At 45.4% G+C, this 18,249-nt stretch overlaps 1 protein-coding gene across 1 annotated transcript in view; it reads left to right on the top strand.

The window, feature by feature from the left end:
* LOC115146011 (neuronal PAS domain-containing protein 3) overlaps positions 1-18,249 on the top strand; it is a 346,013-nt gene that overhangs the window by 293,001 nt on the left and 34,763 nt on the right. The window contains 1 exon segment of the mRNA XM_029687751.2: positions 2,912-3,089. Within this exon segment, the coding sequence (XP_029543611.2) occupies positions 2,912-3,089 (178 nt within the window).

Genomic DNA, 18,249 nt, shown 5'->3' with positions numbered 1-18,249 from the left:
AGCAATGGGGGAGAAGGGCTTTGGTCACGGAGGTGACCAAGAACCCGATGGTCACCCTGACAGAGCTCCTTCCATCTCTTCATCACTCCACCAATCAGCCCTTTATGGTAGAGTGGCCAGACGGAAGCCACTCCTCAGTAAAAGGCACACGACAGCCCGCTTGGAGTTTGCCAAGACGAACCCAAAGGACTCTGACTATGAGAAACAATATTCTCTGGTCTGATGAAACCAAGATTGAACTCTTTGGCCTGAATGCCAAGCGTCACATCTAGAGGAAACCAGGCACCATCCCTACGGTGAAGCATGGTGGTGGCAGCATGGGGGGGGTGTAACTCAGTATTAGGAAGTTGTTCCTAATGTTTGTTATACTCAGTGTAAAATGTCAAAATGAAGCATGGTGGTGGCAGCATCATGCTCTTGGGATGTTTTTCCCGGCAGGGTCTAGGAGACTAGTCAGGATTGAGTGACAGATGAACGGAGCAAAGTACAGAGAGATCCTTGATGATAACCTGCTCCAGAGGACCTCAGACTGGGATGAAGGTTAATCTTCCAACAGGACAGAGACCCTAATCACACAGCCAAGACAAAGCAGGAGTGGCTTCAGGACAAGTCTCTGAATGTCCTTGAGTGGCCCAGCCAGAGCCCAGACTTGAACCTGATCGAACATCTCTGGAGAGACCTGAAAATAGCTGTGCAGCGACACTCCCCAACTAACCTGATAGAGCTTGAGATGATCTACAGACAAGAATAGGAGAAACTCCCCAAACACAGGCGTGCCAAGCTTGTAGCGTCATACCCAAGAAGACTCAAGGCTGTAATCGCTGCCAAAGGTGCTTCAACAATGTACTGAGTAAAGGGTCTGAGTACTTATATAAATGTAATATTTTAGTGTTTTTAAAACCTGTTTTTGCTTTGTCATTATGGTGTATTGTGTGTAGATTGATGAGGGGAAAAAACAATTGAATCAATTTAGAATAAGGCTGTAACGTAACAAAAGTGAAAAAAAGTCAAGTGGTCTGAATACTTCCCGAAGGCACCGTATACATTGTGTCAGGATATCTTTAACAGAACTATGTCTGTTAGCTGTGTACTGTCCTGCCTGGAAGTTCTTAGATACGCATTTGGACCGAAACATGTTGGAGAGACTCAGGGGTTTGTTGTTTTCATGACAGAAATGATTCAGAAGCTAATACTATTAAATAGTCACCATTTGGTATGGGTGGTTTTACCTTTGTGATGAAAAATGAAAAGACGTGATGACAAAAGTGTGCATGGGCATTGTTTTCCTGGCATACCGTCCAGTTGACCTCTACGAAATGATTAACGTCATGCTTTTCATTTCAAAGTTGGGACACTATCAAGTTTGACAACAGAGACCTCATTTGGTTTCATTCATTTAGCGTGTCCTCTTGGTCAAGGACATCACTAAAACAAAGAAATAATAATGATAACATTGTTGGGTAATAGGTTTGTTTATCTTTGTTTTTCGTATCTACCTTCATGCATTTGCTAAACTTGCCTCACACTTGATGTAAAAGCAGCCTATTCGACAGACAGAGGATGTTCATCCCATAAGAATGAGTAGATATAGAAATAAGAATGAGTAGATATAGAAATAAGAATGAGTAGATATAGAAATAAGAATGAGTAGATATAGAAATAAGAATGAGTAGATATAGAAATAAGAATGAGTAGATGTAGAAATAAGAATGAGTAGATATAGAAATAAGAATGAGTAGATATAGAAATAAGAATGAGGAGATATAGAAATAAGAATGAGTAGATATAGAAATAAGAATGAGTAGATATAGAAATAAGGAATGAGTAGATATAGAAATAAGAATGAGTAGATATAGAAATAAGAATGAGTAGATATAGAAATAAGAATGAGTAGATATAGAAATAAGAATGAGTAGATATAGAAATAAGAATGAGTAGAATTTGAATGCCCATAGTTAGAGGTTCTATATCTGTTCCACTCATTCTAATTCTATGGTTCATCATTTGATTCTAGTGAAACTATAGGCTATGGTCAACCACTTTCATCAGCCTGCTATATTTTATGGTTTTAATATGTTTAATTGATTTTAAGTCGTGTTCTTGGCTAGACAGTAAGACACGCCCAAATACCTTGTAAATCGTAAACACATACAGCTACAACAGGAAGTTCACTTCACGGTATTGGTGTATCATTTCACTTCTTAATCATTGTTTCTGCTTGGGATGATAATTTATGAAGGACTAAATTGCTTAAAGGGATTTGACATTAAAGGGATTATTCCCATGTAATCCTCTGGTCCCAGTAGGCCCAACCTGATCAGTGAGCGCTGCATGGCCAAACACCACCAGCGCACTTTAGGAAATACCAACACACACACACACACACACACACACAAACACACTGAAGGAAATACCAACGCCATGCAATTGGATATTCAAGAAGGGGGTTCGTATTAGAGGCAGAGACATATTAACAGCCTGCTGGTTTTCCTTGTCATCCCCAATTAACGATGGCAAATCCTGTTTTCATCCTAGTAAATGAGAGTGTTTAAAGGTTAGGGGATTTCATTTATTTCATTTTATAACTAAAGCAGCTTGTAATTTTCTATGGGTGTTAAGTTCGAATTTTGGGAGGGGGGTTAAGAATTAGGAATGGGAATTGTGTTGTTACAGGATCCTGTATACCTCTGGAGACACACACACACACACACACACACACACACACACACACACACACACACACACACACACACACACACACACAGGTTCAGCCTATTAGGAGAGTAAAGGCTGTTGTAAAAACAAGACAACATACTCTGGACTGTTAGTATCTGTGTGTATGTATATGTGTGTGTGTGGGATGTTGCTGCATAAATACTAATAGTCCCTGTTCATGTCTTCCTCCCTGCAGGTGGAGCTGACAGGCAGCAGTGTGTTTGACTACGTCCACCCTGGCGACCACGTTGAGATGGCAGAGCAGCTGGGCATGAAGCTGCCTCCAGGCCGAGGCCTCCTCTCTCAGGGCACTGCCACAGAGGACGGCGCCAGCTCTGCCTCCTCCTCCTCACACGCAGAGACCCCCGAGCCAGGTGGGCTTTACAGGGCACCCGCCGCGGGCAAAGGGGGAGGAGAGGGAGGCAGATGGATGGGAGATGGTGGGGGAAGTGGGAGAGGGGGAGAGTTGGGGATGGGTGGGAGATGGTGGGGGGAGTGGGAGAGTTGGGGATGAATCGGAGACAGGGGGATGGGGTGGGAGATGGTGGGGGGAGTGGGAGAGTTGGGGATGGATAGGAGACAGGGGGATGGGGTGGGAGATGGTGGGGGAGTGGGAGAGTTGGGGATGGATAGGAGACAGGGGGATGGGGTGGGAGATGGTGGGGGGAGTGGGAGAGTTGGGGATGGATAGGAGACAGGGGGCGGGGTGGGAGATGGTGGGGGGAGTGGGAGTTGGGGATGGATAGGAGACAGGGGATGGGGTGGGAGATGGTGGGGGAGTGGGAGAGTTGGGGATGGATAGGAGACAGGGGGCGGGGTGGGAGATGGTGGGGGAGTGGGAGAGTTGGGGATGGATAGGAGACAGGGGGATGGGGTGGGAGATGGTGGGGGGAGTGGGAGAGTTGGGGATGGATAGGAGACAGGGGATGGGGTGGGAGATGGTGGGGGGAGTGGGAGAGTTGGGGATGGATAGGGACAGGGGGATGGGGTGGGAGATGGTGGGGGAGTGGGAGAGTTGGGGATGGATAGGAGACAGGGGGATGGGGTGGGAGATGGTGGGGGGAGTGGGAGAGTTGGGGATGGATAGGAGACAGGGGATGGGGTGGGAGATGGTGGGGGAGTGGGAGAGTTGGGGATGGATAGGAGACAGGGGATGGGGTGGGAGATGGTGGGGGAGTGGGAGAGTTGGGGATGGATAGGAGACAGGGGGATGGGGTGGGAGATGGTGGGGGGGAGTGGGAGAGTTGGGGATGGATAGGAGACAGGGGGATGGGGTGGGAGATGGTGGGGGAGTGGGAGAGTTGGGGATGGATAGGAGACAGGGGGATGGGGTGGGAGATGGTGGGGGGGAGTGGGAGAGTTGGGGATGGATAGGAGACAGGGGGATGGGGTGGGAGATGGTGGGGGGAGTGGGAGAGTTGGGGATGGATAGGAGACAGGGGATGGGGTGGGAGATGGTGGGGGGAGTGGGAGAGTTGGGGATGGATAGGAGACAGGGGATGGGGTGGGAGATGGTGGGGGAGTGGGAGAGTTGGGGATGGATAGGAGACAGGGGATGGGGTGGGAGATGGTGGGGGAGTGGGAGAGTTGGGGATGGATAGGAGACAGGGGGATGGGGTGGGAGATGGTGGGGGAGTGGGAGAGTTGGGGATGGATAGGAGACAGGGGGATGGGGTGGGAGATGGTGGGGGAGTGGGAGAGTTGGGGATGGATAGGAGACAGGGGATGGGGTGGGAGATGGTGGGGGAGTGGGAGAATTGGGGATGGATAGGAGACAGGGGATGGGGTGGGAGATGGTGGGGGAGTGGGAGAGTTGGGGATGGATAGGAGACAGGGGGATGGGGTGGGAGATGGTGGGGGAGTGGGAGAGTTGGGGATGGATAGGAGACAGGGGATGGGGTGGGAGATGGTGGGGGAGTGGAAGAGTTGGGGATGGATAGGAGACAGGGGGATGGGGTGGGAGATGGTGGGGGAGGGGAGAGTGGGGATGGATAGGAGACAGGGGATGGGGTGGGAGATGGTGGGGGAGTGGGAGAGTTGGGGATGGATAGGAGACAGGGGGCGGGGTGGGAGATGGTGGGGGAGTGGGAGAGTTGGGGATGGATAGGAGACAGGTGGGCGGGGTGGGAGATGGTGGGGGAGTGGGAGAGTTGGGGATGGATAGGAGACAGGGGATGGGGTGGGAGATGGTGGGGGGAGTGGGAGAGTTGGGGATGGATAGGAGACAGGGGGGCGGGGTGGGAGATGGTGGGGGAGTGGGAGAGTTGGGGATGGATAGGAGACTGGGGGGCGGGGTGGGAGATGGTGGGGGGAGTGGGAGAGTTGGGGATGGATAGGAGACAGGGGGCGGGGTGGGAGATGGTGGGGGAGTGGGAGAGTTGGGGATGGATAGGAGACAGGGGGATGGGGTGGGAGATGGTGGGGGGGAGTGGGAGAGTTGGGGATGGATAGGAGACAGGGGATGGGGTTGGAGATGGTGGGGGGAGTGGGAGAGTTGGGGATGGATAGGAGACAGGGGGCGGGGTGGGAGATGGTGGGGGAGTGGGAGAGGGGAAGAGTTGGGGATAGATAGGAGACAGGGGGATGGGGTGGGAGATGAGGGAGACAGTGTAGAGGGGGATGGGGTGGCTTTTAATGAAAAAACTGATTGGTGTTAACATTAGAACGAAATGTGCCATCTTCAACATGGTTTCAAAAGGGAGAGCTTTTGGCATTTTTATGCTGTTTTGTAATTGCTTTACTTTGGATATTTGAAAAGCTATTATGAGTTTGGGTGTTTGGCTGGCATACCTGATTTTGTTATTGTTTTTACAATAGAGTACAGACAGTTTAGACCATGTCAGTACTGAGTTGCTGCATTTTATCCTTGTAGTGTCAAGTAAGAACAACAGTAGATTCATTTGGCCGTTGACTCACTCTCAGACCAGTCTGTCGGGGATTTCTGTAATGAAGGGTATGTGTGTGACATGATACGTCTGATGAGTGTCTCCAGCAATGCCCCAGATCCTCACAGGGACAGTGGAGAGAGAGACTGTGAAGCCCAGCCGTACTGTAACACAAGCTTACCCACCCTGCCTCCTTCCCCAATTTAATTAGAGAAGGAATTGTATAGAAGGAATGAAAAGAGGTGACATTCCTCATTGGGATTCTTTTCAGGCCTGTTATAGGCTTTGCCTTCCAAATGTTCCCATTTTCATTGTGTTGTACTGATGATAATTTAAGTATTAGGGGAAAATCCATTTATAAATTAAACAAAATGACTTGATATCCATCAGTCCCTTAGTTCATCAAGCTGTTCAAACAGGAGGAAGATTGGCTGGTCGGCCCGGGTCTTCGGAGAGACTCAGTAATTAGATCTGCGAAGGATTTATTCTTTGCTGATTGGGGCTTTAAATTAATTGAAGTTCCACATTTGTGGTTTTGTCCTTTTCGTGCCTTTTTTTCCCCCGGCAGGAGATATTTCACACTGGCAGAGCAGTGGAAGAAGAGAGGAGAGGGAGAGACTGTGTAGGAGTGCTTTCCAATGTTCATTTCTTTGGCGAGGAGAGAGAGAGAGAAAAATAAAGAGGGTATCTAATGAGCGTTAGGGCTCCTGACATTGAGATTTATTTGTGTACACAGGGACTCATTATGGATGGGCTGTAGGAACAGAAAAAGGGCACCCAACACTTTCCCACCTCCACCACTTCCTGTCCCTTTCTCCTTTTTCTCCCTCGCTCTCTGTCTCTTTCTTTTTCTCTCTCTCTCTCCTCTCTCTCTCTGGCAGCCAAGTGAAAGAGAAAGCGGGCAGTGTTTAAGGGAATGCCAGGTTTTTCCATCCTCTTGTCACCTCCCACTTTACCCATAAACACACACACACAGACAGCGACCCCCCCACCCACACACACACACACACACACACACACACACACACACACACACACACACACAACTCCACCACAGAGCGCCTGTTGTACATCCTCTCTCAGCTCCACCAACAGGGATGTCACATCTTCTTCCCCAGCCATACCTGCAGGATATAATAGTGTTATCAACAGTCTATTTTGCATACATGCAGCAGACTGGGATTCCTCCCCCTTCTCCTCTCAAGGGCGTGTCAGCTTGGTAATAAAGCTGTGAGTGGGGTGTGTGTACGTGTCTGAGCAGACAGTCTTTTTCTTGGAAATAGTCATCCTGGGTGTTTGTCAACAAGGTTTCTTTGTTAAGTATGAGAGTGGAGCGGGATGCACTAGCGATGTGATTATTTACATTTGAGGGTTAAGTGCCCTGCTCAAGGGCACATCGACAGATATTTTTTTAACCTAGTCGGCTCTGGGTTTCTAACAAGTGATCTCTCGGTTTTTCTTCTATTTGTATTATATGAAGAATCATTTTGGGTGGGGGGGGGGGTCATTTTCTGAGTAAAGATTGCAGTAAGGGAATAGAGGTCATTGAATATTTCACCCAATCAAGACGACAATATGGGTTAATAAATATACAACAGTTTTGCCTTTTACGATGCCAGTATAAAACCGTTTTCAATAGTTGTAGTGTTGCTACATACAAATGCACATGAAGTATTTTGGTCCAATCAAAGCAAAGCTTTGTTTGTTTACACTGAGATTCCGGAGAGGCACAAATGACAACTTCTTTTTCAATACATTTCTATCCATCAGTCTTCGTCAGGTCACACTCGGGAGTCATTTATTGATGGGTATTCATTTGAACTCCCCAGTAATGTTCCCCCACAACCATCCTATATAGCATGTCTCTCCATATGAATGTTTTGGAACGTTTACGCCACTGTCTAAGGAGGAGACGTAATTAAGTTTCACTTTTTAACTTCATATGTGGCCAGCGGAGCTCTCGCATTAAAAACAGCATTTTCTATTCTATCTTCTATTCTTACCACAGGGAGCGGTGTCCAGTCAAGGTAGTGCCGTTCAGTCTGACATCATTCAAATGAGTTCAACAATATTCTGTTCATTTAGGTGTAAAAAGAAAACTAATTGACATAAATAGTTCATTATGTGTCACAACAGTCTTAATTGTCCAAGGCATTGACTTATGTAAGGATCATAAGCCCTTGATTATTGTTGCTAATTATGCTATTAGTACACTGAATGTGAATAATTTTGTGTAATTGTACACATTTATCATAATTAGGAAGTTGCCAAAGTTATTGTCATCTACATTTTACATCATGTAAAGGACAATTATCATTAGTTTCTCCAAAGATCGAGTGGCTGTGGAGCTGTGGGCAGTCGTGCTGGATGGGCTGGGGTGTATGTGTTGGACAGTGTTTTGTGTATACTGTATGTGTTAGGCAGTGTGTGTATATGCGCTGGGCAGTGTGTGTGTGTGTGTGTGTGTGTGTGTGCGTGGACCTGGTGAACTCCTATCCCAGTAGGTTAGACCTTTGGTTTGTGTGGAACCTCCTCTAGCCTTTAACAGGTGTCTTGCTGCGTGTGACATTTGAAATGCAAATAAAGCTCTTTGCCAAAAGCACCAGAATCTACCCTTGACAAGCCAGAGCAACCCCCCTCTCACACACACACAAACACACACACCCGGTGTGACGGTCTGAGTCGAGGGCAGGGTTCTCCACCTTGGTATGTGTAGGAAAATATCTGTCAGAAAACTCTATAGACATGCACTGATTGTGCAAATTCAAATTCACACTTTTATTATGGATTTGCAAATGTGCTTCAATTAATTAAATAAAACCACTTTAACAAAGAAAGACTAAGTACGGTGCAATTATTATATTACAAAATTATTATACTAAAGCAAGAATTAGCCATTTTAAAAGCGGGCGTGCTCTCCTACTTTAATTGGATTTTTCAGAGTACATAATGAGCAATCAGAGACTATTATTAGTAGACTTTTCTAATGACTTTTTTAACTAAGACTAGAGGAGGTGGATGTTCTGTTTACAATAGGGCATGAAAAAAGGTCATGGAAGAGTTGACTGACGACATAAGATCTCACTGCTCCGACGTGAAATACTTCTCCTCATCCTCCACGTGAATATCTCTCATAGATAAAGATTTTAATATCATGTAGGTTGAAATCAAACTTCTGAAGTGATATGTATAATTGAGAATATTATTTGACTACAGAGATCTGCTCTGCGTGCGTGCGTGCGTGCGTGCGTGCGTGCGTGCGTGCGTGCGTGTGTGTGTGTGCGTGCGTGCGTGTGTTTGAATTATCCCCAGCCCCAGCTATTGTCCTGGGAAATAGGAGAGGAAGGAAACAATGACCTCCACCTGTTCTTGTGAATTAATGTTAGCCAGGAGAGGATGGGAGAGGAGAGGAGAGGAGAGGAGAGGAGAGGAGAGGAGAGGAGGGAGAGGAGAGGAGAGGAGAGGAGAGGAGAGGAGATGAGATGAGGGGAGAGGAGGGGAGAGGAGAGGAGAGGATGGGACAGGAGCTAGCATCTTCTCTGGTCCTGCTGGAGGAAGGGTGGGGGTGTAGGAGGGTGGTTGAGTTAGGCCAGGCTCTCCTCCTGGCTGATAGACCTGCTGGAGGAAGGGTGGAGGTGTAGGAGGGTGGTTGAGTTAGGCCAGGCTCTCCTCCTGGCTGATAGACCTGCTGGAGCTGTTTATAAAGAGCGCAGACACACGCGCGCGCACACACACACACACACTGACCCTCTCTCACTGTCGCTCCTGGCCACAGTCAGCCAGAGAGGAAGTCTTCAGAGAGGTCCAGGGGCTGATATGCAGCCAGGTTGGCTGTGTTGGAGTCGTGTATAGAGGCTGGTTGGATAGGGTGGCAGGTTGGCTGTGTTGGGGTCATGTGTGATCAGATGTGATACTCTTACACAGGGGCAGCTGTCACAGATTTGTATCTACCATACCGCCGTCCTGCCTCATTTATAGTCTGCTGGTGAAATTGCTCTCTTTTAGATGTCTTGTAGCCCATATTGTTCTTTGGTGGTGTGGGCAGCAAGGCAATACCATGCAGTCATATTGTACAGGCTATATGTGGAGTGTACATTTCACAGATGTGTATGTTCACAATTGTTGTGAAGGGTTTAACATGGCATGTTGTGACGGTGAATACTGTAACTGGTGGCTGGTGACAGTGGACCCCGTCCCAGTTCATTCCAGCCCTGTCTAGCAACATCAACCAGCTTCGGTTTATTCTCCCTCACGTCTCCCTCTGATTAGGAATGCAAATCCAAGTGTTTTGTTCATCTGTCTCTGTCAATACGAGGATATATTCAATTAAATAAACATCAGTCTTTGTTGTGATGCCCCCCTTCTCTTTCTTTTTATCTATAGAAACAGTCAGTCGACAAAGCAGACAGAGCTTATGTTGCTTAGAATGGAAATGCCAATGGAAATAAGGAAATGTGTTGCGTCTTGTGTACTCACCAGGAAATATGATATTTGCTGTCCAATATTTATTATTTGAAACATGCCTGTGACAAAGATTTCTGGATTTAGCGTTTGATTTTCATGTCGGTTATTTTCAATAAGGAGATAGGAAGTGGGATTTATGCTAGTTTCCTGTGACTGTGAGATGTGGTCTCCATCCCAAATGGTCCCCTATTGCCTACATGGGCCCGGGTCAAAAGCAGTGCACTAAATAGGGAATAGGGTTCCATTTGGGACACAGTAATGGACTGTGCTGTGGTATTGAGTTCAGAGCAACTCTTTTTCTTTATTATTATAAAGAAAGTCCCTTAGGGGATCCCACTTCCTGCCGTGGTAATTCCAACAAACTTAAGGTCAAGAGAGCAGGATAATTTGTATTGGAAATATATTATTTTATTTATGAAATAAACACAGTAGCAATTTCCAGAATTAAGTCAGAGGGATTTGCAAACAACCTACAAAAAATATCTCGCTATTGTCTTTACTACTGTAAGTGTGACTGAGATTGCATGTGGTATTGAAAGTAGTTGGTTTTCCTATATATAAATAAATATAGCTACCTATATGAATTGAGATGAGGGGTTGTTTAAACAAAGCGTGTACTGTGTGATTTCTGTGAATGATTTACCTGTGTTGGTATCCTAATTCAACACTCATAAAGCTCCTAACAGGGGAAAAGTCGTAATATAGTCCCTTGATTTTCTGCTGTAGGGGGGAAAAACCATAAGTTACCTTAGAATGATGAAAGTACATATCAGTCCATCAGATAGATTCTCTGTCAAAGCATCAGTGTGGGTGTTGATGAACTAGGCATCGTAAATAAAGGCCTACCTGGCTCCTCGATCGCTAAGACAAATGTTTTTTAATCATCTGATGTGTTCATTTATCCCAGGGCTCTAACTTTAGCCTTAAATTAAGCCTCTTGCTAAAGCGTAACTTGATTTAAAAATTTTAATAAATCAAAATACCCATCAATCATGGCTAGCCTTCGTGTGGCAGCGAGTCTATTGATAAAATGATTCACTGCTTGCTCTATTTTTCCTTACAAAGCACTGAGTATATTGTATTTTCTGTTATGCTTATAGCTGTAGTTTTAACCCAGACTTTATTCATAGACCCCACTTTTAGATATGAAACTAGTGTGTATTGATGAATTATGAGTGTTGTTCTTGCTTGTGTTATTTATCAAATGAACCCCCTTCAACAAGGCCATTGTCCCCGCTGTGCCTCTTACACTTTTTATATCAATTCTGTCACTTGCAGTTGGCTGTGACTGCGCTCAGTTATACATATTTGTTCTTAATGCAGATCAATGTCAGACAAGGAAAGCGTTCGAACAGCATTCGTCTGAAAGCTGACATCTCAACCACTCTGTAGTGTAATTATTCAGGTTGCAGGTGCAGCCAATTATGTAGTATTATCTAGAGTCCGTCTGTGTACAACGCACACCGCTGACAGCTAGTTGACTGTACATGAAGACAATGGCTTCTGCTGTAACCCCTTAAAAAGCCCTTCCCACATTACTAAACAGACTTTATCAATGCTTTCGAAAAGCCTGTGCATTTCCATCATCACTCCTCCTAGTACCCCGAGTTGCTCCCAGGCGTTATCAAACCGCTCGGGCTCGGCGCCTACATACGCAAAACAATCCCTAAAGAGGAACAAAGAAACTAATGACAGCTTAGCCGGCCTAAAAGATTGAAAATTCTGTCACGTTGAAAGTACAAGATCACTGGAGGAGGAAGGCATCAGAGCTTTGAAAGACAGAGGCAGGATCAAGCAGTCTCCAGACTATTAGAAGCCAGTTTTATTTAAGCTTATTTGGCTGATAAGGTTGTCAGAAAAGGCTTTTTTTATCAGCCTAGTGTAGTAGGGAGGCATTACCACACTGCTCTGTTCCCATGCAGTGTAGAGAGAGTGCTGCAGTGCTTTGTGGGAAAGGCTTTTGATAAAGCTGCCACATGTTCTCACACAGGAGGAAAAGCCACTTTGGAGTTCAGCTCTCTGATGCTAAGTGGTGGAGAATAATAATACATGGTTGAGAATGGGGACCCTCTTGTTTATATATTGTATTTTTGTCTTCGTATGTAGACAGAGCTTTATTGTGTCATCTGAACAGTCTGCATTGGTTAATGTATTGTCAATGGATCGCTCTGTATAAGAGAAATGCGTGGTCAGAGAAATAGTAACCTGGCAAGACAGAGGGGTTTTTAGACTTTCCCTCCGGGAAGAGAAAGGGAATACAAAATAGTAGCCATTGCAGTCGCTCTGTTTAAAAAAGAAAGGAAAAAAAAAAGCAATTGAGTTCTTTTTCCAGTTTGTGGAAATGACAAACCATGTCCCTTTGAATATCGCAGAGGGTGGAATATCAAACACCAAGCGTGTTGACAGAAAACGCAAACAAATAACAGTCATATTGTCGGACTCCGCCAACGACTCCTCGCTCACAAATGAACGGCCTTCTAGGATTGTTACACGGGGAGTGTTAACTTATCAGACATGAAACATTGAGATGTCTGAATGACTCTGTCTAACTGGGTAGGAATGCGTTGGTATTCTGTTGAGCTCTTATAGGCAAGATGGGACACTGTGTTTCTCAGGCATTTATTCATAGAAAAGGAACTGCTGCTGCAATCTGACTTTCCTCCCTTTTAAATACATCTTTTAGATCATTCGCAGGAGTAAATAATGGCCTTATTTGCAGCTTTGTGCGCTATTTAGACTGCCCTCTCTCAGAGCTGAATTGCTTTTTGTTGGGCCTAAATTTCATATATATATATACTTTTGTTTAACTAGGTGCTTATAAGAGCCGGTAGTAGATAACAACAAACAGCAAACGGGTCTACTCCCAATAAACTGGGAAATTATCGCTTCTGCTCTTCCTCGTGACACAATTTGTCAAACCTGCTGATAGGAAACAAATTCTATTCATAAGGTTCCCCTTCTCCCGTCAGCATCGGTGTGATTCGGTAGCAATTCAATTATAGTTTTGTGAGATAGTGAGCCCAGAGAGAGAATCCAGGCTGACAAGAAATATGACAGGACAGTTACAGAGTGTTTATGCAATTAAACTTTCACTGACAATACCTGGCGAATGATGAATGCCTGGGCTGAGGTGTGTGTGCACAAGTAATGTCCCACAAGGATGGCACATTTTTCATTATTTTACAGCTGCTCTGATCTTCCAGGGCTGGCCCGGGAGCTGCTGCAGAGAGGGAGAAGAAGTGAGAGTTTGGAGGAGAGAGAAGGAGAGGGGGGTTAAAAGAGTGGGTGACAGAGAGAATGAGATAGGGGTTAAGAAAGAGAGAGGGGGGAAAGGGAGAGGGCTTAGTAGAGAGAGGGTGTGGAGGGGTGTGTAAGGGGGAGGGAGTGTGGGGGAGGGAAAAGCTTGTTCTATTGTTGAGAGGACAGAGGCAACGAGTGGCCCTCTTAAAACAGAGATGGGGTTTTTAAATGTGTCAATGACATGTTAAAAGAGTACTAGCTATTTCTTCCATAAAAATGACTGTGTTGTGAGCACTGAAACTACAACACTTTAGGTTAGAATGACTTTACATTTAGTTTATGTTTAGCAATGACGTTTAGTATGGGTATTTTGTGTTTGATTTCTTCACACTCATACAGTGTATAAAATCTGCACCTGAAGGCTCAAACCCAGAGTAAAGTGTCAAGGGAGCCACAGCAGTTTGGTAGAATCAGAAGATTATCTTGTGTGGTGCAAAAAAATGTATTCCGTGTTAACATACAATCCAATTCTCAGGCAGTTTGCATTTCATTTGTTATCAGACAGTTGGCAAATTCAAATCCTATTTTAATAGGGTAGAAATGATTTCAAAGCTACTCTTTATCTAATGGAATCTGAATATTTTCCGTCAAAGAGACTGACAGTATCTACATGGGATGTCAATATTCATAATTGCATGAAGGTGTGGAGAGTCTGTTCCTATAGGACTCCTGTGTTGATGTACTGTGTCTTAAATAAAATATAGGGCCAGGTTTGTGTGCCAGCTTGCTAGCGCTCAACAGCCCTTAACGTCTCAAATGGCACCCTATAGGCCCTGGTCAAAAGTAGTGTACTATATAAGGAATAGGTTGCCATTTGGGATGCAGGACCCTACTGTCTTCCCCTTCATCCTGTCTTTGTCTTCTACCTTAATCGTGGTAGTCTTCAAAGGCCCATTAAAAGTAGGGAGCGAAGGCATGGAGCAAAGAGTGTGGAACACAAACACACATTGCTAATACACATCTGTCTGTTCTGTGAGAAGAAAAATCGCATTTAACGACAGAAAGCCGACGATCTCGCTAGCCTTACCAGCATAGTGAAGTATAAAGAAGCGAGGTCTACAATAATGTCATGGTAAAACGCGGACTCAAAGACAGTTGCGAAAACGTAACGAGACAAGGGACCTTTTGGGAGTAGACAACTGTTAGAATGATGTTGTGTGATAGCTTCTCTGTTTATATTCTAGTTAACAAGGTCGTTGTGACCTTGGAAATACATGTCTTTGTCTACTTTGCCACTGGCTTCATTTGCTAGTTATCAGCCATACAGACATAGCCCGGTAAATGTTATTAGTGTGTTAGTCAATGGTTGGCATTCCACTGAGGGTTTCACCGACACCCGTTCGTTTGTCCACAGATCAGAATTTAGGAGAGGTGTTCTTTTTAATTAATCATTTGTCCTTCAAACAGTCAAGTTTCTCTCCTTCGTTATACGTTGGTTCTCCACAGATAATTAGGTCCCATAGTTCAGCTAATTCCACTTGAGAACTGGCTGTAGCCACCTGCTTCTTTTGTATGGGTAATCTTTGTCTTGTAAGATTCTGTCCCCGTAGACTATTGCAGCTCATGAAGAATGAGAAAATGTCTCTTTTTCCCCACAGTGTCCTCCGTGCACTTGCCTAAAATTTTAATTGTATGCGTACAACACATTCTCTCTCACGCATGCACGCACGCACACACACACACACACACACACACACACACACACACACACCTACACACCTACACACACATACTCTCTCTCACACACACAAATACACACACCTTGGTGTGATAGGGAGGTGTTGATTTTTAGGTGTATATGGATCTGAAAGGGAAACTAATCCTATTAATTCAAAGTGAATAACAAAGAGTAGCAGGCCTTTTCCCATGTTGTTCCATTTATTCAACCTGCTAGTGTTTTGTTCTTCCATCATAATTATTTCCCAGTCAGATCCGCACTGATTTCCTGGTGGACTTGTGTACCTCAGACTAACTTATAGAACAACGGAGCTGGGATAATTCACACTATTCCTCTGGGGTGGAGTTCTCCGTTTTTTCAAGGACATTTTTATTACAAAGCTGATGGAATTTGCATATTAATTCATTTCTTTCCATTTTTAAGATTAAATGTTGTCAACATGTATCAGTGCAAGGCTTTGACAGAGCTGATGAAATGGGTCAGTCAAGCTTGAACATTTTGGAGTATAGCAGCCATCTGCAACCTCCGAACCCCCAGTGCCAAGCGCTCTCTGTCTCTCCTGCAACTTGATTAAAGAAAAGGACTTTGACTGGGGAGGGGCGGCGGGCGGATAGGAAGAGGGGAAGGCTAAAATGATATGCCAAATTCTATCAACTTGATTAGACTGTCATTAGCGGCCGTCGATTCATAAAGTGCATTTTCATGTTTTTTTAGTTTTTTTTAGATAAAGACGAATACGATTTCCTTTCTAATACATCCCTTGTGCTTTTTTTGTATCTATTATCACACCAATAGACCGACCATCTGCAGCTCAAGGCTTCACCTATTTATTCTCATTCTGAATCACTCAAGAGTGAAGTCCAGTCCACTATCCCGCGTGATTATACGTTTCCTCGGCAGCACAACATTGATTAACTTAAACGACTGGCAATGAGCAAACCAGTTTTCAGAACGGTTTCATGTTCGCAATCATAAATAAACACAAATCCCTGACTATCGCTATGTCTTTCATATGCTGGAGTCAGTGCTGTACTAGGCACTACACAGTAAGTAGCCCTGTCTCTGTTTATCTTCTCATCCCCATGTTCATTAGTTGTCTTTGACAAGTGTTATTGCTGTTCCGTCCTTTCCGTCCTGTTCTGTCCTGTTCCATCCTGTTTCGTCCTGTACCGTCCTCTTCCGTCCTGTACCGTCCTGTACCATCCTCTTCCGTCCTGTACCATCCTGTACCGTCCTGTACCATCCTGTTTCGTCCTGTACCATCCTCTTCCGTCCTGTACCATCCTGTACCGTCCTGTACCATCCTCTTCCGTCCTGTACCATCCTGTACCGTCCTGTACCATCCTCTTCCGTCCTGTACCATCCTGTTTCGTCCTGTACCATCCTCTTCCGTCCTGTACCATCCTGTACCGTCCTGTACCATCCTCTTCCGTCCTGTACCATCCTGTACCGTCCTGTACCATCCTCTTCCGTCCTGTACCATCCTCTTCCATCCTGTATCGTCCTGTACCATCCTCTTCCGTCCTGTACCATCCTGTACCATCCTCTTCCATCCTGTATCGTCCTGTACCGTCCTGTACCATCCTCTTCCGTCCTGTACCATCCTGTACCATCCTCTTCCATCCTGTATCGTCCTGTACCGTCCTGTACTGTCCTGTTCTTGTTCTGTCTCGCTCCATCCTGTTCCATCCTGCACCGTCCTGTACCGTCCTGTTCTTGTTCTGTCTCGTTCCATTCTGTTCTGTCCTGTTCCGTCCTGTTCCGTCCTGTTCTGTCCTGTTCCGTCCTGTTCCGTCCTCTACCATCCTCTTCCATCCTGTTCCGTCCAGTTCCGTCCAGTTCCATCCTGTACATCTACTCTGTCTGATCCATTCACCTCTTCCTCCAACCCGCTAGCGAACTCCCTGAGATCTAGCCTGGCATAACTAATTTCCCTATGTTTCACTGTTGAGCACAGCGTTCACTCTGGTTAAACCAGGCTACCTGTGATTAGCAGCGGGCCAACAACCTCCTAAATGCAGCCATGACAAGACACATTCAACCCTCCCCATCGCCACCATCTCCCCCTGCACTGTTATGTCACATTCAGGGTGGGCCGTTATGATAAGGGAAGAAGAAACACACACCTTCATCTACTCCATCTAGCTTTCAATCTGACACCCACCACCTCACCCTCACCTCAGCGTCTCGCTTTCATTTCAAATCACGTAAACGGCAAAGTCATGAGAAAAGAACAGAGTAGGCCATTTATCTGGTGTTGACTGTCAAAAGTAGTGCACTATGTAGGGAATGTTGTGCTGTTTGGGACGCAGCGTGGACATGGGGCTACAGTGACCTGCAGCTGATAACAACTGGCCCGCCATATCACCGCGTCACCTCCATTACCATATTAATAATGGATGGGCCTGGGTCACATCGCCCCGTGCTCCCCTGTCCTGTGCTCCCCCACAGGGTGGCAGGCTGGGGATGTCTAGGGGAGCATGTTATCTGACCACTGGCTATGGCTGTACAGTTACAGGACAGGGAGGAGTTCCCTTGGACAAATGTCCAATCAGGGACAATAACATGAATCTTGTCTAGACGGACATACAGTACCAGTCAAAAGTTGGGACACACCTACTCATTCAAGGATTTTTCTTTATTATTTACTATGTTCTACTTTGTATAATAGTGAAGACATAAAAACTATTAAATAACACATATGGAATCATGTAGAAACCAAAAAAGTGTTATTATATAAAAATATATTTTAGATTCCTCAAAGTAGCCACCCTTTGCCTTGATGACAGCTTTGCACAAGCTTGGCATTCTCTCAACCAGCTTCACCTGGAATGCTTTTCCAACAGTCTTGGAAAAGTTGAGCTGACTTTCCTTCACTCTGCTGTTCAACTCATCCCAAACCATCTCAATTGAATTGAGGTCAGGTGATTGTGGTGGCCAGGTCATTTGATGCAGCACTCTATCTATCCTTCTTGGTCAAATAGCCCTTACACAGTCTGGAGGTGTGTTGGGTCATTGTCCTGCTGAAAATAAATGATAGTCCCACTAAGCGCAAACCAGATGGGATGGTGTATCACTGCAGAATTCTTTGGTAGCCATGCTGGTTAAATGTGCCTTGAATTCTAAACAAATCACTGACAGTGTCACCAGCAAAGCACCATCACACCTCCTCCTCCTCCATGCTTCACAGCAGGAACCACACATGTG

The sequence above is a fragment of the Oncorhynchus nerka genome, linkage group LG18 (genome assembly GCF_034236695.1).
Source record: "Oncorhynchus nerka isolate Pitt River linkage group LG18, Oner_Uvic_2.0, whole genome shotgun sequence".
In the NCBI taxonomy this organism is placed as follows: Eukaryota; Metazoa; Chordata; class Actinopteri; order Salmoniformes; family Salmonidae; genus Oncorhynchus; species Oncorhynchus nerka.
Note: the sequence above shows the minus strand (reverse complement) of the source record. Positions and strands in the feature narration are given on the sequence as shown.